The sequence below is a fragment of the Aspergillus eucalypticola genome (assembly GCF_003184535.1).
Source record: "Aspergillus eucalypticola CBS 122712 chromosome Unknown BO83scaffold_5, whole genome shotgun sequence".
Lineage (NCBI taxonomy): Eukaryota > Fungi > Ascomycota > Eurotiomycetes > Eurotiales > Aspergillaceae > Aspergillus > Aspergillus eucalypticola.
The window spans coordinates 382,583-407,442 of NW_020290279.1; the positions used below are offsets into that span (position 1 = coordinate 382,583).

At 50.1% G+C, this 24,860-nt stretch overlaps 6 protein-coding genes across 6 annotated transcripts; 2 read left to right on the top strand and 4 right to left on the bottom strand.

Moving 5' to 3' along the window:
* Nucleotides 1-1,325: 1,325 nt before the first annotated feature.
* On the top strand, nt 1,326-3,402 carry BO83DRAFT_396349 (pyruvate kinase CDC19; the record flags this gene model as incomplete). The annotated part of the gene is made up of 8 exons (XM_025533128.1): nt 1,326-1,449; nt 1,560-1,604; nt 1,663-1,709; nt 1,766-1,846; nt 1,900-2,021; nt 2,120-2,953; nt 3,019-3,100; nt 3,157-3,402. 8 exons carry the CDS (start codon nt 1,326-1,328, stop codon nt 3,400-3,402), a joined length of 1,581 nt encoding a protein of 526 aa, XP_025391034.1.
* A 1,246-nt stretch (nt 3,403-4,648) lies between these two features.
* On the bottom strand, nt 4,649-12,823 carry BO83DRAFT_434954 (1-phosphatidylinositol-3-phosphate 5-kinase FAB1). Its single transcript, XM_025535851.1, has 2 exons — nt 5,216-12,823; nt 4,649-5,157 (listed from the first exon to the last, which is right to left on the bottom strand). Exons 1-2 carry the CDS (start codon nt 12,532-12,534, stop codon nt 5,043-5,045), a joined length of 7,434 nt encoding a protein of 2,477 aa, XP_025391035.1. The 5' UTR covers nt 12,535-12,823; the 3' UTR covers nt 4,649-5,042.
* Nucleotides 12,824-13,128: 305 nt separating this feature from the next.
* BO83DRAFT_355056 (uncharacterized protein) lies at nt 13,129-17,404 on the top strand. Its single transcript, XM_025529127.1, has 2 exons — nt 13,129-13,442; nt 13,505-17,404. Exons 1-2 carry the CDS (start codon nt 13,293-13,295, stop codon nt 17,342-17,344), a joined length of 3,990 nt encoding a protein of 1,329 aa, XP_025391036.1. The 5' UTR covers nt 13,129-13,292; the 3' UTR covers nt 17,345-17,404.
* A 586-nt stretch (nt 17,405-17,990) lies between these two features.
* Nucleotides 17,991-19,613, bottom strand: BO83DRAFT_375833 (SUR7/PalI family protein). The gene is made up of 2 exons (XM_025530559.1): nt 19,275-19,613; nt 17,991-19,209 (listed from the first exon to the last, which is right to left on the bottom strand). Exons 1-2 carry the CDS (start codon nt 19,410-19,412, stop codon nt 18,352-18,354), a joined length of 996 nt encoding a protein of 331 aa, XP_025391037.1. The 5' UTR covers nt 19,413-19,613; the 3' UTR covers nt 17,991-18,351.
* Nucleotides 19,614-21,240: 1,627 nt separating this feature from the next.
* On the bottom strand, nt 21,241-22,455 carry BO83DRAFT_306876 (glycoside hydrolase family 5 protein; the record flags this gene model as incomplete). Its single annotated transcript, XM_025527317.1, has 6 exons — nt 21,241-21,767; nt 21,811-21,908; nt 21,952-22,016; nt 22,061-22,213; nt 22,257-22,312; nt 22,356-22,455. The coding sequence occupies 6 exons, from the start codon at nt 22,453-22,455 to the stop codon at nt 21,241-21,243; spliced, it is 999 nt and encodes a 332-aa protein (XP_025391038.1).
* Nucleotides 22,456-23,024: 569 nt separating this feature from the next.
* Nucleotides 23,025-24,416, bottom strand: BO83DRAFT_386000 (putative cellulose-binding GDSL lipase/acylhydrolase; the record flags this gene model as incomplete). Its single annotated transcript, XM_025532648.1, has 7 exons — nt 23,025-23,121; nt 23,197-23,339; nt 23,457-23,680; nt 23,751-23,775; nt 23,853-24,079; nt 24,137-24,219; nt 24,271-24,416. 7 exons carry the CDS (start codon nt 24,414-24,416, stop codon nt 23,025-23,027), a joined length of 945 nt encoding a protein of 314 aa, XP_025391039.1.
* Nucleotides 24,417-24,860: the final 444 nt, after the last annotated feature.

A 24,860-nucleotide genomic window follows, 5' to 3' on the forward strand; every position in this document is an offset into this window, starting at 1 on the left:
ATCAATGCAACAACCATGAATATTTCATATGACGACTTACATAATAATATTGAGCATAATAGGCCAAGATAACTACCAAGCTTCACTTCGGATATATGTGGTTAAGGTGCTGCTACTACTACTACTATCTCCCATCCTAACCTAACCATCTATCTCCAAGACAAGTAAAGGTATCGACACACCTTCGGAGTTAAGAACCTCCAACAGGAAGAGAAAACCTCCGAGTAAATTATTTACTACCTTGAGTAAAATTGCTTACCCACAAAAGAGCAGGTAGAAAAAAAAAAAAAAAAAAAAAAAGAGACAGCTTCTCCATAACTGGGAACTGGGTCCATCCGAGCAGAGCAAAATTCAGCCTTATGGATTCCGATGGAGTCAGGGAAATAGTTCTTGCGAAGGGGAAAGGGGAAAATGGGCTTTTTTTTTTTTTCTCATTTTGCGAGGAGGGAAGAGAAAATTCAGCACCGACAAAGACATCAAATCCACCTCGCTAGGAGAGGATGGATCCGCGACCATGTGGGGTCAACTGGACAGTGAGGAAGGGGGATCATGTGGTCCTGCCAGATTTCTACTTTTGACAAAGTTAGTTGTAGATAGATAGGTAGATAGTAGGGAAATGTGGTGTGGGTGTATCTGCCAGATTGTGGCTTGGGCTTGAATTGCTTTTGGAATCTTCCCAACCAATTAATATTGCATGCGGCGTATGAATGCCTGAGATGCGCGGAAGCAGGTGCCTGAGGATGAAGTGGACAAAAGCTGCTGCTGATCGCTGGGCGGAAACCCTTGGCTGACCAGTGAAAAGCGCGGACAGAGGCAGCAGGGTGTATCTACCGATCAAAGAATAGAAGCAAAAGCAGTGAAAGGTGGATCACGAAGCACATTATTGAGTTTTGATACCCAGCGATAGTGCCGGGGAGGGAAAAAGTCATTAATAATGGGAATTAGGTAGGCGATGAGAAGTGTGATTGTAACTACTCCGTAGCAGGAGGCACAACTAAACTAAGTACGGAGTACTGATTGCTCTGCTCTCTCAACCCGCGGGGAACCGACCGACAGAAAAAAGTGTCCCAAAGCAGGAATCCCACCAAAAAGGGCCGATCCAGCCAATCACCGCCGCCAACATTTTTCCTTCCCGGGCACCCCTCCTCTAGTCCACCATCTCTCTCTTCTCTCGCTCACCGGCCCCGTCTTTTCCTTCCCTATTATCTCTCCCTCTTCTCCTCTTTCCTCTCTTCTTTCTCTCTCCATTCTCTCTTCCATCTTCCATCAATCCCTTTCTCTTCTGTCTTTCCTGTTAGTTCAGTAGAGATAAATCATCCGTCAAGATGGCCGCCAGCTCTTCCCTCGACCACCTGAGCAACCGCATGAAGTTGGAGTGGCACTCCAAGCTCAACACTGAGATGGTGCCCTCCAAGAACTTCCGCCGCACCTCCATCATCGGCACCATCGGTATGTTCCTGCCAGTTGCGTCGTCCCGATTGTCATCTCTTCATGAAGACCTCGCACCCCGCACTTGACCTCATCCAAGCTAACCTTCGAATTTTTTTTTTTTTCTTTAGGCCCCAAGACCAACTCCGTGGAGAAAATCAACTCTCTCCGCACTGGTACGACCGATGAAACCTATTCACTCTGGAAGGTATCAATCAGCTGACTAGCTTGCAGCCGGTCTTAACGTTGTTCGCATGAACTTCTCCCACGGTTCCTATGAGGTAAGAACGGTCCCCATCCGTGCATTGGCACATGACAGTATGCTGACCCGCCCCAGTACCACCAATCTGTTATCGACAACGCCCGTGAGGCCGCCAGGACCCAGGTCGGACGTCCTCTCGCCATTGCTCTTGATACCGTAAGTTCGGGTCCCCTTGGCCGGTCGCGATCCCCAAATTGACTCCTCCGTAGAAAGGTCCCGAGATCCGTACCGGAAACACCCCCGATGATAAGGATATCCCTATCAAGCAGGGCCACGAGCTCAACATCACCACCGATGATCAATATGCCACCGCCTCCGACGACAAGAACATGTAAGGCTCCTCCCCGTGTTCTTCCGACCCTGCAAATGGATCGGGAGACCAGCCCAGACTTGTCTGTGCACGGACTCCGCTAACCAGTCGTCTTGTAGGTACCTCGACTACAAGAACATCACCAAGGTGATCTCTCCTGGCAAGCTCATCTATGTTGATGACGGTATCCTTTCCTTCGAGGTCCTCGAAGTCGTAGACGACAAGACCATCCGCGTCCGCTGCTTGAACAACGGCAACATCTCCTCCCGCAAGGGTGTTAACTTGCCCGGCACTGACGTTGACCTCCCCGCCCTTTCCGAGAAGGATATTGCCGATCTCAAGTTCGGTGTTAGGAACAAGGTCGACATGGTCTTCGCTTCTTTCATCCGCCGCGGTAGCGACATCCGCCACATCCGTGAGGTTCTGGGTGAGGAGGGCAAGGAGATCCAGATCATTGCCAAGATTGAGAACCAGCAGGGTGTCAACAACTTCGACGAGATCCTCGAGGAGACTGACGGTGTCATGGTTGCCCGTGGTGACCTTGGTATCGAGATCCCCGCCCCCAAGGTCTTCATCGCCCAGAAGATGATGATCGCCAAGTGTAACATCAAGGGTAAGCCCGTCATCTGTGCCACTCAGATGCTCGAGTCCATGACATACAACCCTCGTCCCACTCGTGCCGAGGTGTCCGATGTTGCCAACGCCGTCCTTGACGGTGCCGACTGTGTCATGCTGTCGGGTGAGACCGCCAAGGGTAACTACCCCAACGAGGCCGTCAAGATGATGTCCGAGACCTGCCTGCTCGCCGAGGTCGCCATCCCTCACTTCAACGTGTTCGATGAGCTCCGCAACCTTGCTCCTCGCCCCACCGACACTGTCGAGTCCATCGCCATGGCCGCCGTTAGCGCCAGTCTGGAACTCAACGCTGGTGCCATTGTCGTCTTGACTACCAGGTATGTAGCGACGCTTCCATTTAGATATATCCAGTCGGGTAGGATGAGTGCTGACAGATCTGTAGCGGTAAAACTGCTCGCTACCTTTCCAAGTACCGCCCCGTGTGCCCCATTGTCATGGTTACCCGTAACCCCGCTGCCTCCCGGGTAAGTCGAGAAGCTAGTGTTGTTTCGAGAGTCGTGTGCTAACGTGTTGAATCCAGTACTCTCACCTGTACCGTGGTGTCTGGCCCTTCCTCTTCCCCGAGAAGAAGCCCGACTTCAACGTCAAGGTCTGGCAGGAGGATGTTGACCGCCGTCTCAAGTGGGGTATCAACCACGCTCTCAAGCTCGGCATCATCAACAAGGGTGACAACATCGTCTGTGTCCAGGGATGGCGCGGCGGTATGGGCCACACCAACACCGTCCGTGTGGTCCCTGCTGAGGAGAACCTTGGCCTGGCTGAGTAAATGCAAAAGCAGTCTGGCATGCCACCGGTTGGTGGATGACACGGTAACGACAGCGATTGGATAGAAAGCGTCAAGGGTGTGTCTCTGGATATCGTAGACCGGTCTCGCCGCCATGCGACGACCCAAGTAGTCTGCCCGCGGTAGACTGCTTGTGTCTTCACTGCGAGACTCGTTAGTCGGGGCAGGACGAGGAGCACCAGGAGTGCGCACTTGCGTCTACCACATTCACTTTGAGCCCGAAATGCGCTGGGGGAAGACACACACCTTGGGAACGTAATGTGTATGTATTTTGATTTGACGTTAGTTAGCCAGCCATGTTTGGTGGACTTTGCTGCGATCAAAAGCTAGAATTTAATAAGTTGTTCTCATGTCTTGAACAAAGTAAGCAACCTGAGTGTCAGTCAGTATGATTTGTTAGTGGAAAAGCAACCCGGATCACTTTAGGTTCCATCATTCGTCGAGCAAAAGAGTTAATATTCGTCGATACCGAATCGCATCGATGTAAGCCATGAACGGCATGTCCGAAGACATGAATCGGACGTAGTTTGTAAACAATCAACAGTCAAAGAAGACAGTTGCAGAAGGAAGAGAATGAGCTGAGTAGTAAATCAAAAGAGAAAATAAGAAGGAGAGAGAGAGAGCGAGCGAGGGAGGCACGAAGAAACAGCCCCTCGAATCGAGTCCTCTCTCGTGCGGGGGAACGGAACAAGAAGTCCCCCAACCGAGGCAAGCAAGCAATGCATTTGTCAATCTTTCACATTCGAAATTCAGCCCATAGCTCGTAAGTGGTAAAGCTAGCAGCAGTCACTGGCAGTAAATCAGTTAGTCATGGTAAATAGTGAGGTCGTCGTAGCGCAGCGCAGCGCGGAGCATAAGGCTACTAGGTTAAGTTATCCCGATAGCCCTTTTACACCGTGGTCTGGGAGCAATAGTGAGAGAGAGCAATCACAATCAACAAATTGACGAACACACAAAAAGCAAGAAGGGGGAATAAGAGAAGAGAAGAAAAAGAGGAGCCACACGAAGAAAAAGAAAAAGAAAGAAAATCCGCGCACGCAACGGTGTGGGAAATGCGAATTGCCCAAAACTGAATTGAAGGAGAACTAAAACCGCGGAGCAGCAAATCAGGTTCCCGAGTGGTAACCCGAGCGTCCCGAATTCAGCCGATGGTGTGTTCGGGATGTGTGACACTCGCGGGGTTCTTCCGGAAAAAGGATTACTACTATGTTTTACTACTTCGGGTATTCTTTTTAGGTTATTGTGTCTGTTGGAATTATTGTAAGATGGTTACTTCAGATTGCTGTTTTATTATGCTTGTGTTATCATCATGGTCATTATGGCTGGGTGTGTGGTATTATGGTAAGTCCTAGTCTAGGTAGTGGTGTGGTGGTGTGGTCTCGTACACTCATTAAAATGAAGTAATGCTTGTGGAACGAGAAAACAGCAAAAGTAATAGAAAAGACAAAATACCGCTCAAAGACCGTACACAAAAGTTGGATCGACACGCCAAGTGCAAATGTAGCATCAATGAATGAACTGGAAGTGGGAATTTTTGGTACATCATGTTGTGTTCGTCAAGTCATATCCGTCATGAGGGTCTTAATCAGTACACAAAACGGTCCGCGGGGGAACTAATTCGCTCAGCTTGCCATCTCCTCGAGGGCATCAGCGTCCGCGGCGACATAACTCTGGCTCGGGTAGTGTTCGACTGGGGCGTATCTGTAGAGCTGGGAATTTTGGAATTGGTGCCAACAGCTTATGGCCATGTCAGTAAATGTTGCGGTTTTGAGAATGTGAGGTTTCAGAAACATACCTTGGGGCCTGGAGCACGTAGCGCGCCATCGCCTCCCTAAATCGACTCTTGTACTCCTTCGGACTGGTGACGGTAGGTCTGTTCTTTCCACCACCAGCGAATCCACGATCTTTAATCCAAGATTCTAGTTTCTTATCCCAGGTGTACGTGCGGATGCAATCGATCACGCCAACCACGAGCTCTGAACGACTCTCGTCGATAGCGATCATAAGTGAGTAATCCATCACGTTTTGGCGCCCTAGGAATAGAGTATCATTCCAGACGCTCTGGCTCAGAAGCTTCTTTGAGTGCTCCCGCGCAAATAACGGTGTTTCGTAGATGAAGTCCACCATGTTCTCATCTAGCAAAACCTCGTTGCGTTCTCCCGTACTCTGGACTTTGCGATTCCGCATGGAGCCCTTCAAATCGAAAATCCGAGTAGGAACACGATCGTAGAACAAGTTCTCCATCAACAGGAGGAACCAGTTAAACTCTGTCCCGGTAGCGGGGTTCTTGATGATCACTTGGTAGAAACCAAACATCTTCGCAATTGCAGACGGCAGCTCATGGAACAATGCCTCGGACATAATCTGGAAATACGCTGGGGCGAATTTCAGGAATGCCTGTGTTTCAATGGGCGACAGCGATTTGAGAATGAAGCGATCGTCGAGAGTCTTCAAGAATAGGGATTTGGTCTTTCCTCCCTTGGAGTCCCATTTGGCACATCGAGAGAGCGATTCTACAATCCGCTCTGCGACTCCACATTTCTTCCGTAAGGCATCAAACTGCTCCGCATAAAACACCTTGCACAGCATTTTCGCTTGACCTTCCTGGAATTGATACTTCAGATGTGTACCTGTCGACCTCAAGAGTGCATGTTCAACCCGGGTCTCGTCCAAAGCATCGTTGCCATCCTCTTCATACGTGCCCTTCTCGTCAGGCTCTTCGTAGCGCCTTTGGATGGCTTCTAATTTCTCCTTGTAGTCGCTGGAGTCCAGCGCGAACGCGATCAGGGAGCTTGGTTCGTCCTCCCGCACGATTATGTCGCAATCCGCAAAAACGTGATCGGACATGGTAAGCGGATAATCTAGAGGTGCCCAACCGCTGGCAGAACGCTCTGACCAGAAGTTGGTCAGCAGCTTCAATAGCGTACTCCTCTCATGCTTGGGGAACTCTTTCAGGTCCATCGACTCGTCTTCAGGCGACATTTTCAACTCATCATTCGAGTCTAGTCTTTGCAGGTCGTCTCGGTCTTCATCACTGTGTTCCTCACCTTCGACCTCAGATAAGACATGTTCGTCCTCCGGGCTAGCGCCCCCCTTTTCTTCTTTAGCTGCAGAAGGTTCCTGTGAAATATCCTCCTGCCTGCTCTCTTCCTCGGAATCCCGCCTCAGCATATCTTCGCTGTTTCTGCCTGACTGGTCCGGCGGAACGCGTGACGCTGGGGGTATGAAATCTTCCCCTTCGCCAGAGGGCTCCCGTTCTTCAACTGCTTCCCTGACATTCTTGTATACCTCGACGATTGGTTTCGAGGAAGCTATTGGGATTGCGCGAGAATGAGTACCTTTGGCAGCTCGTCGCGCTCTTTCTCGTTGCCGTTCCTTTTCAAACTCACGGCTCAACTGTTCGAAGTGTTTAGCCAGGTTCGAGACTCGGGTATTCTTTCGAGTCGGAATAGAACGCGGTATGAGAGATGAACCTGGTGTCATTCTTCCACTTCGGAGGGCCAGATTGAAACGTTCCGAGAGCTTCTTGTTGTCCGAAGACCTTGACCTGGAGTCCAGCGGAGGACTTGGAGCTCCATCAGACGGTGTCAATCTGCCAAAGGCGATTTTCATGCCCTTTATTGGGGTTGTATCATTTCCGAGGTCCCTGTGGAAAGGAGCAGGTTGCGTTTGAGCCCGAAATAATGGTGGAGATGTAGACTTTCCACTGCGTCGCAAAGTAGCTTCGGCAAGTCGGGGAATAGCAGATGGGAAACGACTTGGAGTTGCAGTTCTTTCAGTCTCATCGCTTTTCTTTCTCTGACGAACACTTGGCTCCTCAGGAGGGGTTTCCGCCGGGTTCACATCAGAATCAGTAGGGGTAGCCTTTGGCTCTGATGGCTCCAGTGGCTCCGAGGGCTCCCGGGGCTCCTGACTGTCTATTGCCTTCGTGGTGGGCGGGGCTAGGACCGGATGCTCAGAGTGATTCAAAGGTGTTGCGAGATCCAGATGCTGCACCTCTTTTTCGGCCGCAATCTCAGCCTGCGGGGGTGAAAACTGCGAGCTCCCTGAACTGGAAGAGAGAGTTGCAGAGCCGACATCATCGGACTTGATGGCATCACTCTCCTGGCTTCCTGCAACATCTTTCTCCCCCGAATGCTCTTCGACAACAGATACTAGGACATCCTGGGCCTTCTCCGGAGAAAGGGTCATACGGCGCGTTAGTCGCATCCGTTCCGGCATTTCGATGATTTCATTGTCGGCCTCATTTGGTGTGGTAGGAGGCTCTTCGGGGATCACCGACACATCCTTGTCCAGGAAGATTTTCTTCAGCTGCAGAGTAGCCAATCGTTTGATATCTTTTTCCGAGGGGAAGAAATTCTTCTCAAATTCAGCGAAGGCAGCATCCCATTCGACGACTTTCTCCTGAACGGAGCGGAGCACTTCATTGAGAGGGATTACTTCCCAGTATCGCGAGTTGGTGTACTTTTCCTGTAGCTGTTTGATCAAGAGGATGTGGTCCTCGTTGGCCTTCTTACTCAGATGCTCTATCTGTGTTTTGCAATCTTCGGCTTGCTTAGGGATAACACTCTCAACACTGATCCCCTTCAGCCGCGCCTTGACTGAAACCATGAACCGGGTGATGCGATGCTCCATTCGCTGATACACCTCGTTTCTGAGTTTCAAGTCATTGTCCACTTTCCATGTAACCCGAGTTCTAGGAACAATTATCTCAAGCAAGTTGATGCTGTCGTAGTGGATTCGTATAGCAACGTCTTTGAAGCCAAAAAAGCGAAGGTGGTCACGCTGCAAGTCATGAGGGCAAACGCCCGCTCGAGCATGGAGGTTCTTGCTCCAGAAGGAGAGTTCCAAATACTTCCCAAATGAGTATTTCCAAGTACTTTCCGACATCGGAAAGACCTGAGTCTCATTACCACAGATCTTGCAACAACTCCACATCAAGATTGTGTCTTGGAAACCTCGCAGTTTCGAAGGGTAGGGCTGGGTGAAAACGCTTATCTGGGCTTCACCATGCACATACTGACGGTGGTGCTCAAACATTCGCTTCTCGCAACCATTTGCCGTACATACTGCATTTGCATGTAGACAGATATCCTCGACATACTGTCCTAAAGTACAGTCTGGCTCGAATATCGGGTCGCCGCCATGCTCGTTGTAGTACTCGAGCGCAAGAAGATCTGGACCAGAGCAGGGAATTGACGTTGTAGTGCAGACAAGACTGAAGAGGACGACGATGTTTTGGTGGGCGTACGGATCGAAAAGGCCGACGCTTCCGGCGACATAAGCCTCCCACTGACGTTTCTGGGTTTGATAATGATGAAGAGCTCTATCATACTCAGCATCATGGGCTGCGCGTAGGACTTCTTTAACCTTAGGCGGAGCACCCTCGGGTGACTCATGAACCATTTCAGGGGTTATCAGTATGAATTTCTGAGATTTGGCCTTCTCATCTGCTGACTGGTCAAGGTTAATGTCTTTGTCGCGGAGGCGCTTAAGATAAGCTAATTTGCGCTCCATCTCTCGGGCACGCATGAGCAGGTAGGGTGGCTCAAATTGGACAAACGGAGACGCGGATAGAACCTTCGTTTCATGGTCCCGAACAATATCTTCGTAGTAAGTTGGCCTCGGAACGTCGTCGGGCACTTCGCTTGCAGTCTCCGGGTCGGTTATTGTGTCTTTAGGCGAGGAACTGCTCAACCCCTCGTTAGAATCGTGCCCTGCATCTATCTTCTTTTCCTTCTCAGCATCAGTCAATGCCGGCATCTGCGCAAATTCATCTCTCATCAAGCAGGTCTCCAGTTTGAGGTTGTAAACAACGTAGGTCATGAATTCAGTGATTCTTTTGACCTTTGCAAGCACCTCGCTATCACCGCCGCGCAAAACAATCGTGCAACCCAATTCTTTGCGGCAGCCAGAAAGATACATGTACGTCTTTTTCCGGCCATTGTACACATATGTCTTGACATCGAAACTGCCGCAGTCACTATGCACCGGGGTGGTCACCAATTTGTCCATAGAGGTGATGATCCTTGTTTGAGTGCATCGAGACACAGCTTCAAGTACTGACGACTTGACATTGTATGCGGTTGCGATATTGGCCTTTTCCAACAGCTCCAAGGCCAAGCCGGAGACGTTCTTCTCGACGAGAAGTAAATTAGGTCGTAAAGCAGCTATTCTGCTCACCAGATTCGCAAGGAATTCACGTTCCTGCCGGATCACAGGTTCCAGGCTCATAAAATGTTGCTGATGCCTTGCATATTCGAGGGGGAAAGCTATTATCAAGATCTTTGGTTGTGGTATGCTCCTCGACATACTTTTGAGGGCAAGATTTTTCGTGAATACCAATCCGGAAACATAGGAAGTATCTCCTGGTCGGCCACCCAGGATCTTTTTTAGCTTTATGTAGTGACGAATATCCATATCGTCACCCCCCTGCACGTCCGGTACGACCTCGTCCGCTGCCTTAAGAAGTATCGGCAGAAGAGCCGTTTCCCACTTGGAGACGTTTGGCACGGACGAGTCTTTGAGGAGCTGTCGTAGCAGTTTGCGAACATGCTGCAGGCTAGCCTTGTTTAACTCGACCGGAGGCGCACCCGCTCCTCTCATAGATGAGCTTCTGGTCATTTTGAAGCCGCTTGGTGGAACTCCCGGGGGTAGAACATGAACAGCAGGCGGTTGTTCAAGGGAGTTAAACATGCTATCTTTCGATGCTCTCGGAGAGTGGCGCTGATGAATACTACTTGCAACACTAAGATTGCGCCGGCGGGAAGCGCGAGGCAAATTTACTGCTCTCGAGCTGCTAACACTACCATCATCTGGTTCGCGGCCAAAAGAGTTAAAACCAGCAACACTCCGATCTCCAAACGCGTGTCGGCCTTTCTTCATGGCTGCAAGCAGTCCGCTAAATGTAGTACGCTCACTTTCTCCACCACTTTTGGACAACGAGCCTTCTGATACAGCAGACATTAGATTGGGCTGTTCCTCGCCACTGGAGGCATCATCAGAGAGGTACTGTGCCAGGTCAGGATCGATGATGTTATCTTTATGAAATGCAGGCAACCGGGACTCATGTACGGCATCATCTATTTGGCGCCGCTGGAACGGTGCACGGTCATCGTGGTGAGGTTTGAAGCTTCGGATGTACTGCTGACGGGAATGGTGACGCTTGTGGCCCATTGAATGAGGTCTCCCACTCAATGACGACTTCAAGGATCTTGAGGACGTCGGCCGGGCTAGTGGTCTATCTGGGCTAATCTCAAGCACAGCTGAGCGGCGGTTGTGGCCTTCTCCTGCACGCCGTGTCGCGGGAATGGCCATAGTAGGAGTCTTCATCACATGTTCGATGGACTGAGACACGACCGATGAGGTATCATCCTCCTCAGAAGGAATACGCGGATAAATTCCCGCCCCGAATTCGGACATTCGGGGATGGAGCGGTATGGGGCTTTGTTCGCTGTCAGAGAACTCGGAAGAATCGTCTTCATGGCCATTTATCATTGCCTCGCAAGGCTTGCACACACGTATTGTTCCGGTTTGGCTAAACCGGTCACCCGGGATTAATAATGTGCATTTAGAGTCGAAAATTTGCCCGCAGGTCCGACAGTGGTGCTTTCGTCGAAATGTAGAGAAAGGTTCGCCACAATGGAAGCAGTCTTTGGCATTTTCGTCTCGCATCCAAAACTCTTTGCTTAGTAGCTTGCTTCGGAGCTGGGACATGACGCCATCGCCACTCGCATGCGGCCGCCAGCTTCTTCCATCTGTGCCAGAATTGCGGTCCACAGACGTGTTTAATGGAGCCAGAGGTGGTGGGCCAGTTACGGACTCTGCTGTGGAGGCTTGAGATGCCACATATCCTGGCAACCGGCTGGCACTCGATATGGACTGCCTTTCTCCAGTCTTATGCTTGACTAGCGGCTTTGGTAGTTCTTTCCGTTGAGCCTCATCATCAGGCATTGGCAATGGCGTAGCAACTCCAGAGGGAACTTGCTTTTCAATGAATGGAGCTACCTCATTGCTGTTGTACTGAGTGACGCTATTCGTCCTTGATCCAGAGGCCGCGTTGATTCTGTCCAAGCTGAATGACGCGCCTGAATTCGATCGTAGCCTTTCAGGCGGGAAAGGGATACCATCTTGGGTTCCATCGATCGAACGTTTAGCCTTTCGCAGCGGGCCAGGCAAAGCAGCCTCTATCTCATGAGTTCCCTGTGAATCCGACCTTCGAAAACTTTCAGGCACCTGACTTCCCATGGTAGACGTTCTGCTGATATCATGGCTTGCTGGAGCTTCGTTCGCGGAACTGGATTTGACCTGTAATACTGGGGAATTCGAGAGCCGCTGGCTCCAACCTGATGAGGACATGGATGCAGTATGAGGGCCATCTTCCCTGTCCGTGCCAGCGGACTCCACAGTTTGCAGGCTGTTAGTGGAAAGATTGACCGAGTTCGTACTTGAGGCATGAGTAGCATTCACATGAAGCTCGGTTACCATCGGGTCAATGGCTGTTGAGCTACCCGTAGCTTTGGGTAACGGTGGCACCGGGGATTTCAGCGCAGGTGATATTAACGGCTTCGAAGATGAATTTGTTGATTTGGGAGGATGTTTTGCGCTCTTCCCGGCTCCAGAAACACTATCCTGGAAGGAGTGCTGGCTCCCAGGAGCCGGTGAGTGAAGCCTTGATCCTTGTGACGAGCCCGCATGTTGCTGATGGGAGTCCGAATACTCATGGGTAGGCTTTATGGAAGAGCGCTCTGACGGAGGACTCTTTAAACCAGTATCATCCGCAGTATTCTTGTCTGAGGATTTCCCAACCCCGCCCACAATACCACCCACCGATGTCCTAAAGCGACTATATAGCCCGCTCAGCCCACCTTGCAGCTCGCCGGATATGGTTTTCTCGTCCGTTGTAGATGATGGGGCAGGAGGGCTCGTAAACTCGTTGAAAACTGTCAAGGCGTCCGACTGGTAGGCAGCGGTATGTATTTGATCGAGGGCTGCGTGCAGGCTTTCACGTTCCGCCTGCGTCGATACAGAAGCTCGAGAACCGCGGCGACCGAGAGGAAGGAAGACAGAAGAGGCGGAGGGGCTCGAAGTCCCTTGGGACTGTTGGGAAGCCATACAGGCTTCTTCGTACCCAGAGATGGGACACGAAAAAGCAGATATCCCCGCGGAATCTTATCGAACGTTAATCAGACGGGTTTAGCAAGGCAAGGGGTGGCAAGCATTTGCGGTATCTTGCTGCGGAGAAGCTTCCGTTGCTCGGTGATCGGAGTCTGTGCGGTGAGTGTCCATGCATGGGTGAGTTGGACTCCACATTCTCTGGAGGGAAGTCGGATGAAATGAAAATTAGTCAGTCAAAGACACCAAGGAGGGCAGGCAAGGCAGCCTTTGTCTCCGATGAGAGAAGAGGAGCAAAGCGGGGGAGAAGAGATGCTGAATGAGACAGGCTGCACTGTCTACTGTCTAGACCTCGTCGATTAGCAGCAACAGGGATTCGGGCGGTGCCCATGACATGTGCCGCTGCCCAATGACGTGGTTCGCGCCGACCACCGTGTTGTGGCTGGTGATGTGGCTAGTGTACTGAAGCGCCACAGTGAAGGCGGTCAGGCGCGTCGGTTGCCGACGAGGTCGCGTCTGCCAGGAACAAATTAATGAGCTGCGCAGCTTGCGCTAGGAGCCAGACTCAAATAATCGAAGCGATAAGATCATGAGTACTGCTACCCACTATACAGTTCTGCTCCTGCAGATGGAATGAAAACCAACGCGGATCCGTATACGTACACTAACCAAATTTTCATCTGCTGAAATCTATCACCAGACTATGTGGCCCTATACCAAAAAGCTCGCTCGCCTTTGCCTGCTTCTAGATCCTCACGATGGCCTCCGCCGAGATCTGGATTGCACCCGTCACTGAGAGATGTCTCGCCTCTTATAGTCAAGGTTCAGCTAGTAGTACTACGTACGAAGATGATGGCAGTAACCTTCGTTTTTCTACCCATGTTCAGCATTCGGCTTTGATCCAAGGTGTAAGTTTGATCAACCTCCTGCGGCTATGAGGACTATTGTACTGACTATATTTTCCGACTAGTGGAGGGAGCAAGAGGATGTACCCAAATTAATCTTGACCGACTCCAAATCCCAGATCGAGGCTATCCTTACACACGAGGCATTACGGGTATACGGAAAAACAGCACCGGAACATCCATTGCGCGCGGACCTGGCTCGGGGTTACTATATCCAGTTGTTGGACTTTCAGATAGTCCTGGAGTATACGATAGTTGAGCCAAAGGTTCATCTATATGTTCAACGTTTCGATATCGACTGGGGCCGCGGCAAGATCAAATCAGCCCCGCAGGGCAAGTTCGTCAACAAGAATCCTTCCGTCAAGAAATTGATGCAACATGTCGTTCACGGTCTTAGAGGCCCTGAGGCGCAAGATGTGGCACATGCGGAGCCATTTGATGATACTTTTGGAACACAGGCTTACCAAGACACTCGGATATCTGCTTCGCAAGACATTCTCGTATCCCAACTACCCCCAATTTCCGCTTTTAAGAGTCCAGCGGCTCGTACCTCGTCTGTTAGCTGTTCTCATATGACAAATAGTTTATTGGGGGATGCAGAAATGCGTGCCGGAGCGCCGAATGTTCCCGAATCAAGTAATGACCATGTGCACAGACGAAAGACAAAGGCTGGAGAACAACTTTGGAGTAGACAAAACAGCGCCGAGGCTACCAAACCTTCCCCCAACTCCATGACTGTCCGGCCAAGTTCATCCGCTATCAGCCCCACGAGGCTTGAGAATGCCACGGGGACAGGGAAACCTGATACCCTCATTCGACTGCCAAGTGAGTCGGTGACCCAGAGAGTCAGTCAGCCACCCTGTGATCCACCAGGCGAAGAATATGCAAAAGATTCAAATGGTGCTGTTACAGAGAATGGGTCAGCATCCATTACGATCCAGGGAAGTCCTATTAAACATTCTCCTCAATCTATGAAATCGGAGAGACCGTATCCCAGGCATACCAATCCTTGGCATGGAATGATAAAGATTCGACGGAGAGACATAGAAATCCCAAAAGAGCAAGCTGAACTGCTGGAGCAACATAAGCGCCGTTGGATACCACCATCTCCAGGAGAAAGCACGCCACAAGGGCATGTGCCGCCCAGACTCCTTGATCAATGGAACAAAGCGGCACTCCGGAGGAGTCGCATGGCTCGAGAGGAGATGCCTGTGGATATGGAGACTGAATCTCGCCAGCTTCTTCCTAGCCAGCCCAGCCCTACACCTCAGACCGATTCGGAATCAGAGGGCGAGCCTTTGACGTCACAATGGTCAAGTTCCCCAGAGCAGGTGTCACGTTCACGTCAGGTTTTGCCTGCAGATAGCAGCCCAGTGCGTGTTCGTACCTTTAGGAAAGGAGAGTCAAAAATCGAGACATCCGAGCAGCCGCCGCGAGGTAGCTTGGAGTCTGCTCGTGACAATCAAATCATACCACAGCCGATGTTCAAGACTAAGGAGGGCCCTACTGATCTCGGCCCCAACGGGGATGATCAGCTTGTGGGCCGTGAGGCGACTCAGATGAAAGATGCAAACCACATTCAAGATCTTCAGGATATGTCCGATGCTGAAAGCGAAGACTCGATGATGGACACGTCCGTTCCGTGCCCGCTTGGTGATGTCCAACAAGTGCAACTTACTAGTCAATCAGAACAGGAGGTTACAAGCTCTGGCTCATCACTTCCTGGGCCTCGCATTCGTGAACATGTGCAGGTTGTGGACACGCCAGACAACAATGTTAGCCGTCGATTTGGAGACTTTGCTAAAAAGGACGCTGGATTACAAACTCGTCACGATGGGCAGCTGTCATCTGACGCAGCGAAATCGTCATCTCAGTCGCGGATCCTGAACACGTATGCCAGTAGTGGATCCAAAGGGACTTCATCCCAGGATCGTCAAGATGGCGCCACCACTAATAAGAACGATATACTTGGCACACAAGTGAGCAATGGCAGTCGGCATAACGGCACAACGCCGTATACGACGTCGGACACGGGGCTCAACTCATCTGCTTCAGGAGTTCAGCCGCGCAGTGTCTCGACCAATGGCCAGATGCACAACTCACAGAAGTCAGATCCATTTTCCTCATACCGAGAAATTTCTTCGTCAATACCTTCGGAGATCGGGGCAGTTGTAGCGGGCATTGATCAGCCCACACTGTCGCGCCCAAAACGTCGTGTGTCGGAGGTCGAACAAGAGCAAGAGTTCCCTGCCAAACGGCCTAAGATGGAGTCTCATCAACAGCCAGCTGAAGAAACAGCGTTGAACATAGTCGTTCGTCGCCGAAGCTACATCAACCACTCCACTCAAAAGTTGGAGGAGGCGCAAAGGGTGTACGAAAAGTTTCGGCGTGATTATCCGAACTATTCAGGGGACTTCGCCCACTTTACCGATCTTTGCTCGAAACTCCACGCCGTCCGCTCCAAGGGACACTTGCAGCGGTCTTTCTTATGGGATGACTTCATAATCAAGCACCTCGAGGATTATCCACACTATATTGAAGGGTGTCTCTCCGCGGGTACCAAGTCGTTGGCATATGAAGAGTTCTTTTCGTCGTCCTACTCTAGGCCTTCATTCAAGAAACGGAGCATTACCACTCATGGGATCGAAATAAGTGCGGCCCAGTATGTTCCTGCAGATCAAGCCGGGGCGCCCGATACCGATATTGCATCTCGAAAAGCAAACGCTTCCTTTACTGGGAGTCTTGTCGAGCGATTCACTAATTTCCACGCCCATTCCTTTGGTCATGATACTCAGGGAACCCAGTCTGATACGGATATGGATTATATGTCGTGTGTTATGTCGTCTCCCACACCTCAGACAAAGGTCAGGCGCGACACAAATGCACCAGACCTTCCAGTATTGGACGAAGAGGCTATGGAGACAGACTCGGAACGGGGTTCAGAATCAGGTAGTCCAGTCAATGAGACTGGGCAAGGGCGGGATAGCCCGCCGGTAGACGAACAACCCTTGGATTCTTCCGTTCCTGCAGGCGAAACTTATTACGAAGTTCAAGACCCGTTTGTGAACGAAGACACCCCGTCTGCGCAATTAGAACAGTACTTGAAGTCTACTTTGGACGAAAAGAAGACACAAAGCCAGGTCAACACTCGCGAGGGAACAGCCATTGCTGAAGAGCTGGCAGAGCCGGGACAGCCAGAGTCCAGTGCCGTGGAGAATGCTGTCGATTGCGCAGAGATACCCTCAGCTGCGCACGAAGCCTCCCAGGAAGATAACTTGGACTCTAGCGTCCCAGAGAGTGGAGAGTATATCATGGACGAGCAACCCAAACCGGACTTGGACTCCAGCATACCCGAGAGTGAAGCTGCAATGGCAGACCCAGCAAGCTTAGAGCAGGCCCTTGAGTTGGAACTAGAGCACCACTCAGTCCCCCACTCCCCACAAGGCTCAACTGAATCCGACATGGTGAGCGAGTCCAGCCACGATGAAGACGACGAAATGGACCCAGTAGCAAAGCGAACCCTACCCCCAGATAGTGACGCAGATTCCGGATCTGACCATTCAGACGAGGAAGACGAAGACGAAGACGAAGACATGATTGACGAGACGCACGAAACAGCCAGCATTGAGCTCGGCGCAGAGACCCAAGATGCCGCCCAGCTCGCGCAGCAGCAGCTTTCAGACCTTGAACCCGAATCCGACACGGAAAGTATCAACGAGAATTGGTTTGTCTCCCTTCGACACATCCGTCCCAAAGGACCTGTCTGGTCCGACGACCCCAACACGCCCTTCAAGCAATGGGCACGAGCGGACCAGGCCGTTCTTTCTGAACGTAACCGACGAGGCGGCGCATACCTGCCAGTTGATGAGAAGGGTGTGATACAACGTCCTGGGTATCGTCGATGAGAGCTATTCTGCACCCTATCCATGTTTCTAATTCATTTATCTTCTGGGATATTATTCTTCGTATACCCTTTTTTTTCAGCTGTACTTTTAAGATTGTTATTCTACCTTCTTTGTTTGTATTACTCTTATCAAGGTCGCTACTATATTTCGTCTTCTATTTTAAGATTTTATTCATGAGAGATATATGAGGAGTGTGGTTCGTATATATTATGATCTTTAAGCCAGTAATCCCGTATTCTAATGCCTCTTCGATGGGAAGAATGGAAGTGGATTGTTCAACGAGGGTATTGTGATTCTCAAAGCAAGGCCAGATGGAATTTCAATCGAAGAGTCGCTATACAGCAAGAGGTGGGCAATTAAAAAAAATGGGCCATTGTCCACTTCCCGAATAGGAAGCATTGTTCAGCTGAATCAAATGACAAATGCATTGTTAACGTAGTAGGTAAGCATCTTATTTCTCCAAACAGCGACTTGCATCTTTCCCTTCTCCCTTCTTCCCCCTTACTAAATCAGGTATCGATTGATTATGTACCTTAATCGGCTCCACCATGAATGAACAGTATCAATCACGCAGGCAATAATGTAAAACTTAATGTCTATCCTTTTATGAAAGAATTAGTAATGGGCTAGTTACCAGGTAAAATAGTAAAAATGGATAAAGGTAGATATTTTCAATTCATATACAATAGATGGATGCAACTAGCATTAATTCATCATGCCAAGAGTCGCAGCACTGAATGAATCAGACCGGACCAAGGGCTCTATAATCCAGGTTCCAAACCCTCCATACTCGGGGTATCACGGGTATGCACACTAACTTTCCTGCCTTTTCTTGGCTGGAAACAAAATACACAAGTAAAATATAAAAAATTGTCATCATCAGGTTGTTGTTGTCATGACCGAGCCAACCCAAACCAGAACGCCAGTATGAACAAATGTTGAATGATTCCTTCCTTTTTTTATTCAGGAATTGTTGTTTGTGATAGATGTTGGTGGTAGACCATCATTTAAGCATGACGGAAGGGTTCATAGGCGTTCGTGCGACCAGTGGTCTGGTTGTTGTGGATCGGAGGCGGGGGAGGGTAAGAGGTGTTGGTGTAAGGGATCGGCTGGGTCTGGCCGTGAGGGCCCAGAGCCTCGTAGGTGTAGGGAGTCTTTTCGGCCATGACAGCGCGATTGCGGTTGCGGTGGTTGTAAGGGGAGCGACCGGAGCAGCAGCAGGAGCTGATGATCCAGAAGAGAGTGGCTCCGAGGGAGAAGGCGACTGCGAGCCAGGTGGCGACGTAGATGTTCTTGCCCATTTGACCCTTGATGCCGTATTGCTCGAGATCGGACTTGAAGACGCCCTTGAGGACGGCGAACATGGCGGTGGAAGTGACGGAAGCGGCAGCGGTGAAAAGGAAAGCAACAGCAGACACCAAGCTGGTCACGCAGCTACCCCAGCGACTGCAGATAGCAAAGACACCGACGACCAGCTCGACGATGGTTAGAGCGAAGGCGATGATGTAGGCGATGAACATCCACTTGGAAACGGCCTTGTAGGTGTTCAGGGCGCTCTTGACGTTGCTGGGAAGGGCATTCTCCAGACCGGTCTCTTCCAAGTTCCAGACCTCCATAGGGTTGAACCAGAACTCGGCCTCGGGCTTGGAGCAGTTGCTGGTTTGGTAGCTGTTGTTGGAGGTGATGTTTCCTTCACAGTAGCCCCAGAGACCAATAGCATAGAAGTCCTCGATGTTGTATTGTTCCTCGATTTCCTCGAGCGCAGCGGAGAGATCGCCATCCGAAACACCGGTCAGGTCACTCACGACGGAGGATACTGTTGATGCGGTGGAAGAGGCTTCGGAGGTAATGTTCTTGAGGTTGGCCTGAAGCGGAGTTAGTACGATCGGACATTTGAGTGGGGATGCATGAAAGGGTAAGCAAGACGTACTCTGAAGAAGTAGAGATCATTTAGCGTGCTGGAGCTGGATTTTGTGCAGCCCAGGCCCACCATGATGATGCATATTAAGGAGGCGATGGTGAGGACATATGGAGTGAAGATGCAGACAATGCGACCGCCATTACCCATGGTGACGGTTGATGTGGAGGATGACGTGGGGGATGTATGTATGCTGTGGTTGTTTTCCCTTGCTTATCGGGGGGGGTAGATTTGATTTCAGGTCCGAACAGGTGGTTCAATAAAAAGAAGCAGGACACTGAACGTGAGTGTATCAGGGTGATGGGTGGTGGTGGTGAAAAATGTGAGAGATGTAAGATGAGAAGAAGGCTGGGACAGGATGATTTTATAAAAGAGGCTGCTGGGGGATCAACACGAAATTACTTGTTATTTACTGCTTTGAATTTAGTTTATTGGGGAGGCGCAGTCAGATGGAAAGAGTTTGGTTGATCAGCGGGCCAATCACGGAGGGCAGATGATGGACTACGCCACGCTTGTTTCTATAATAAATTCGAGCGAGTTTCCACCGCAACCCAAACGCGGGATCCAGCACGGTTGATAGTGGAGCCATTTTCTTATTTAAGGGTTCTAGTCATGAGCAGATATTTTCATAGCAAGCAATATTTCTGTTGACATTGCACAGAAAAACACTGCAAGGGATTAATCCCCATTGAGGAATCTGACCCTCGTGGCGGAGACTCACCAGCCCTACCGCCACGTCAGAAAGTGGCTGGGGTAATACGCGTCCTCTTCCTCATTATTATCATCATTACTCTGATATTAACCTTCTTTCCTAATATTTTATCAAGTCAGTTGATGTATTCAATTTCACCAACTTTATACACACACGGAATTCATGCTATTAACTGAGTAGTCCTGCGCAATTTATGTCGATCGGGCCAAAGTTGGATCGTATCACTCCAACCAACCTATCTGATACACGGTGGACCAAAGAGGCACCCGTACAGTGAAGTAGCGATCGTCATCATCGGGAATCTGCTTAACTCTTCCATTCCCAACTTAGATTTCCTGTGAGCCTGGATCTCTGGATGAGTGTGTCTCACCCTCAGCCCACCAACCACGGAACCTCCACTGAACTAGGCTTCATCATTCTGAGCTTGGCAATACGCGGTCAATGTTGGATGCTTTTATTGGTATGCATGACATTCTCGGAAGTTTCTTCTGCATCGACATATTCCCTGCTGTCCGTCCCATGGTACTGCCTCAGGAACGTCCGATGAAGTGCCCAGTGAGTTATCTCGACAGTGATTGATGGATCATCACCACCGAGTATTCTTAGCGAGGCAACTGGCGTAATCAACCACGACTAGTCGAGAGTCATGACTTCATGACCACCTATGAAAAGAAGCAAATCTGCCGTTTCAATTCTCAACCGTCGCGGCAGACGGGAAAAGTGCCGGGATTGACCTTCTCCGATCGACCAGACTATTAACCCGGGCTTACGTTGAGCGTCTTGGCGGGCCCAGTCTCTCATCCATGGTTCCTCCTTCGGCCTCGACCATCCCTTCACTGCCATACCTGCACTCGTTGCTTTCTCTTGCAATTCAACAACATCGCGGTGTTCATCCACGAACATCATTTATCCGATAAGGCTGATGAGGAGAACTATGTATATCCTATGACCAGTGGGTCGTCAGATCCCTACTTCATACGCAATTCGTTGAGCTATACTCGATGATCGTTGATAAGAATCCACCGACTACTCGTAATGGAGTACAACGTGCACTATTTCAGCGACAGGCGTGCCTCACTGCCTACAGATAACAGTCACAACCAGAATGCACAAGGATGGAGCGTCCAATACGGAATGCCTTGTGACGTCAGTCAGTGCGCTGCCACTAGTTAATGTATACTAGTACTCTCTGTACCACCGCCGCCCACTCGGACAAGATACTCCGTATAGTTCTCCGATGCACCGCATCTGCGACCCACCCAGACCTTAAAGATATGCCTCCAGGATATCCAGCATACCCGTGTACGCAGTTCCATCTGGGGGCTCCAGGCTGAAAATGTAGTCTCCCCACCATGGTCCGGCTGCCCACCACGACGCACCCTTCCATACGTCGGTGTTATTCGCCATGTACTCCAGCATCCCCGACACGGCACTCCGACATACATCGTTGGAACCCCCGGCATATTCGCCTATGAAGCCGACCTTCTTATTGTCCTTCAACCACTGTGTAGCTTCAGTGACCCGCTCTTTTCCGATGGTCTCGGACACGCAGGTCTCCGACGTGCCGGAACCGTCGGAGTCTAGGTACTGGTGCATTTCATAGACGATCTTGTCTTCGGGGTCGGTCAAATTCTTCATGTTGTCGTTGACGTCGACCCACGTCCAGGCTCCCGTCCAGGAGTTGCCTTCGACGAAGATGTACTGGCTGGTCGCACCTGCGGCGCGGATGCCGTTAATGGCTGCTTGGTTGAGGTTCAGCACGAGATCCTGGTCCATGTCGTGATATTCGTTGTCTGCCTTGTCAGCATGATCCGCGACGGGCTTGTGGGAACTTACTAGTGTCAAACATGACCAGGTCGTTGTCTTTGTACTGGCCGGCCAAATTCTCCCAGAAGGTCTGGAAATCTGACGTGCTGGAGATGATCTCGCCGTTGCTGTTTTGTTAGCAAGCATCACCTACGGGGACTGCGTACTTACTATCTGCCATAGTTATGAGGGTCGACAAGCGCATGGGCGCCTCCGTCCGTTACCGCTTTTATCACCTATCTCGTCAATACTACTCAAACACAGACTGGAGTCATCTTACTGTCGTCAAGTTGGCCAGATACTCCTCATCATATGAACCAGTCATCGAGTCGGGCAGCAACCTCTCCATCATGAACTGGACGCGGAAGAAGTTCATTCCCTTGTCGATTAACGTAGAGATGGCTGAGGGGTCGGGAAAGATGTAGTCGGTTCCCTGCGACATCAGCATACGCCTATACTTTGGCAATGATACATACCCAAACCCCAGGGATATTGGTCCCAAACTCAGCACCAGACTCGTTCGATCCGAACCCTATTATGTCAGCTTCGCAACAAGGATGCAAATGGAATCTTACATTCAAACACAGACGCCCTCTTCTTATGTCCAGGACCATGAGGCACAGCCAACGCGGAACCAGCCGCGGCGGCAAGAAGCAGAGTGCTCTGAAACTTCATGATGACTGCTCGATTAAGAGGTCTACATTTAGTGTCCAAGGAGATGAGAGTATCCAACCTTTATATTTTCCCTTCTACTCTAACTATCCCAATCTAGCACGGAGGTAACAAATTTAGCCAGACATCTCCTCCGCCGTTTATTCAAGTTGAAACATCCGAATGTAGAGAATAACGGATATTCAAACAGGAAATGTTGCAGATCTTCACACCTGCAGATACCATCAATGCCTAGAGGACGGATAAAGTCGAAGCAGGGACTACGCTCGGTCAATGATCCGCCTTGGCAGGGTCAGTGTCATGAAACTGATACGGAAATGAGGTCCGTGACGGGAGAAGAAGGATCAACATCTGAGAGGATAGAGTAGTGCATAGGTGGAGCTTTCATGTCAGTGACATGGTAATAGTAGTAGCGATGCATTCAGCCGGACTACCGTAGGGCAGTCCCTCATCAAAAATATATAACCGTTAGTACAAATCTATCCTACTACACATCATCAACCAATGAACAAAATTGAGCATTTACAACAGTAATTAGCTCCATTTGAAACTACTAGTGTATATATGTCATCTCAAACGTAGTAGTAGTAGTAGTAGTAGTAGTAGTAGTAGTAGTAGTAGTAGTAGTAGTAGTAGTAGTAGTAGTAGTATCCAACAAATAATATAGTACTATAAAAATGATACTACCAAGCCCCCAACCCCCCCATCTCCCCCTTCATATCCTCCGCCTGCAAAAGATGATACTTCATTCCGGGATGATAATTATTCCACCAAATACACGACGTCCCATCATCATCGATACACGTGGCATTGGGGAATCCATACGCCGTCGGATCATCCAAGATTTTCGTCATGAATGACCACGAGTCATAGAGGACGGTAGTTACCTTAGTACACATCCTAGTAAGCTTTTCTCCTTTCCACCCTCACACATAAACAAATCAAAAAGATAAAAAAGAAAAAAAAAAAAAAAAAAAAAAAAAAACGGAAAGAAAAAGACTTACATCCCCCTTCTCCTTGTTAAATTTCTCCACCATCTCCTCCAAATTCCGATTAAAAACCGCCAAATACTCCGCATGCTGCTTGACGACCTCCTCACCCTGATCCAAAAAGAACGGACTGCGACTCGTCGGCGGGACATTCAGGAACAGGAACTTCCTGCCCCCGTTCTTGTATACCTCCTCCACGAGACTTTCTAGTCGGGATATGAGCTTGAGTGTGTATGTTGCTGCGTCGGTGGAGTAGAATGCGTTTCCTATACTTTTTATTCCCCGATACCCATTAGCTTTCTTTCACACCCACCCCCCAACCTCTTAAATAATACTACATAAAGAGAAATAATAAGATGGGATGGGAAGAAGGAGGGAGGAGGAAATATACTCATTAATCCCAATCCACACCCCAAACACTGCATCCTTAGCATCCCAAGGTGCAGTCTCCGGTTTCTCGGCATACACATCCTCAAACAGCCGGAACTGCGATGCCAAGTCACCGGGGTATGCGGGGACAAGGGCATTGTCGATTGTGGCGCCCCCGGCGGCGAAGTTGTAATTGAGGACTAGAGAGGCGTTTTCGGTTGTTGTTAGGTAGCCGATCCAGTTGGGGCCGTTGGTTGTGGTGCCGGTTCCTGTACCCTCGGTGTTTTATTAGTATGGTGAGTGAGATGGGAATGGGGCGTGCCTACCTAGGTCTGGGTTGCCCATGGGGCTGGAGGCGGAGGGTTGGGTGCTTGAGGCGCTGAAGCCGGTTTGGGAGTAGGAGTCTCCGCTATATACTTGTTTAGTGGTGTGGTTAGGGGTGAGGGTAGGAAGAACGTACAAGGTGAAGAAGTAGGTGGGATTTGTGGTGGTGTTTTCTGCTCTTGGTCGTGGTACTTGGGTCCATGGTCTGGCTGTGGCTGTGGGGATAGCGGTCATGGTGAAGGTGATGCCGCTGGCGAGGAGCCAGGAGGGTGGGAGTTTCATGTTGGTGTATTGCTATGGTTGCAGTAATGGATTGTAGGTTTGATGAAGATCTTGGCTATGTAGAAGGTGAAGCTTGAAGCTGTGCTGATCTTCTGGATACTATTATATAGTATCACTAAAAGAGGGGTATGTATCACGCCCATTCTAGACTCAACTTGCAATTAATCAATTGGAGGTGACTGCTGTTGATCCATTTAGCCGACTGCGATCAGACCTCAATCGCGGTTGATGGAAAGAGAATTCCCCGTCCTGAACCCTGGTGTTGCGGGGTAGCAATCGAGCAATGCATGCTTGCTTGCATCCTATAGATAGCAAATCGGAGGGGGAAGAACATCACGCAGATATCAATCAAGCAATTGATCGAGCAGACTATGCCGTTTTGGCTACGGGGTGGCTTGCTTAGTTCCCCGGGTAATAGCGTAATCCGCGGTACACTCTATTCTA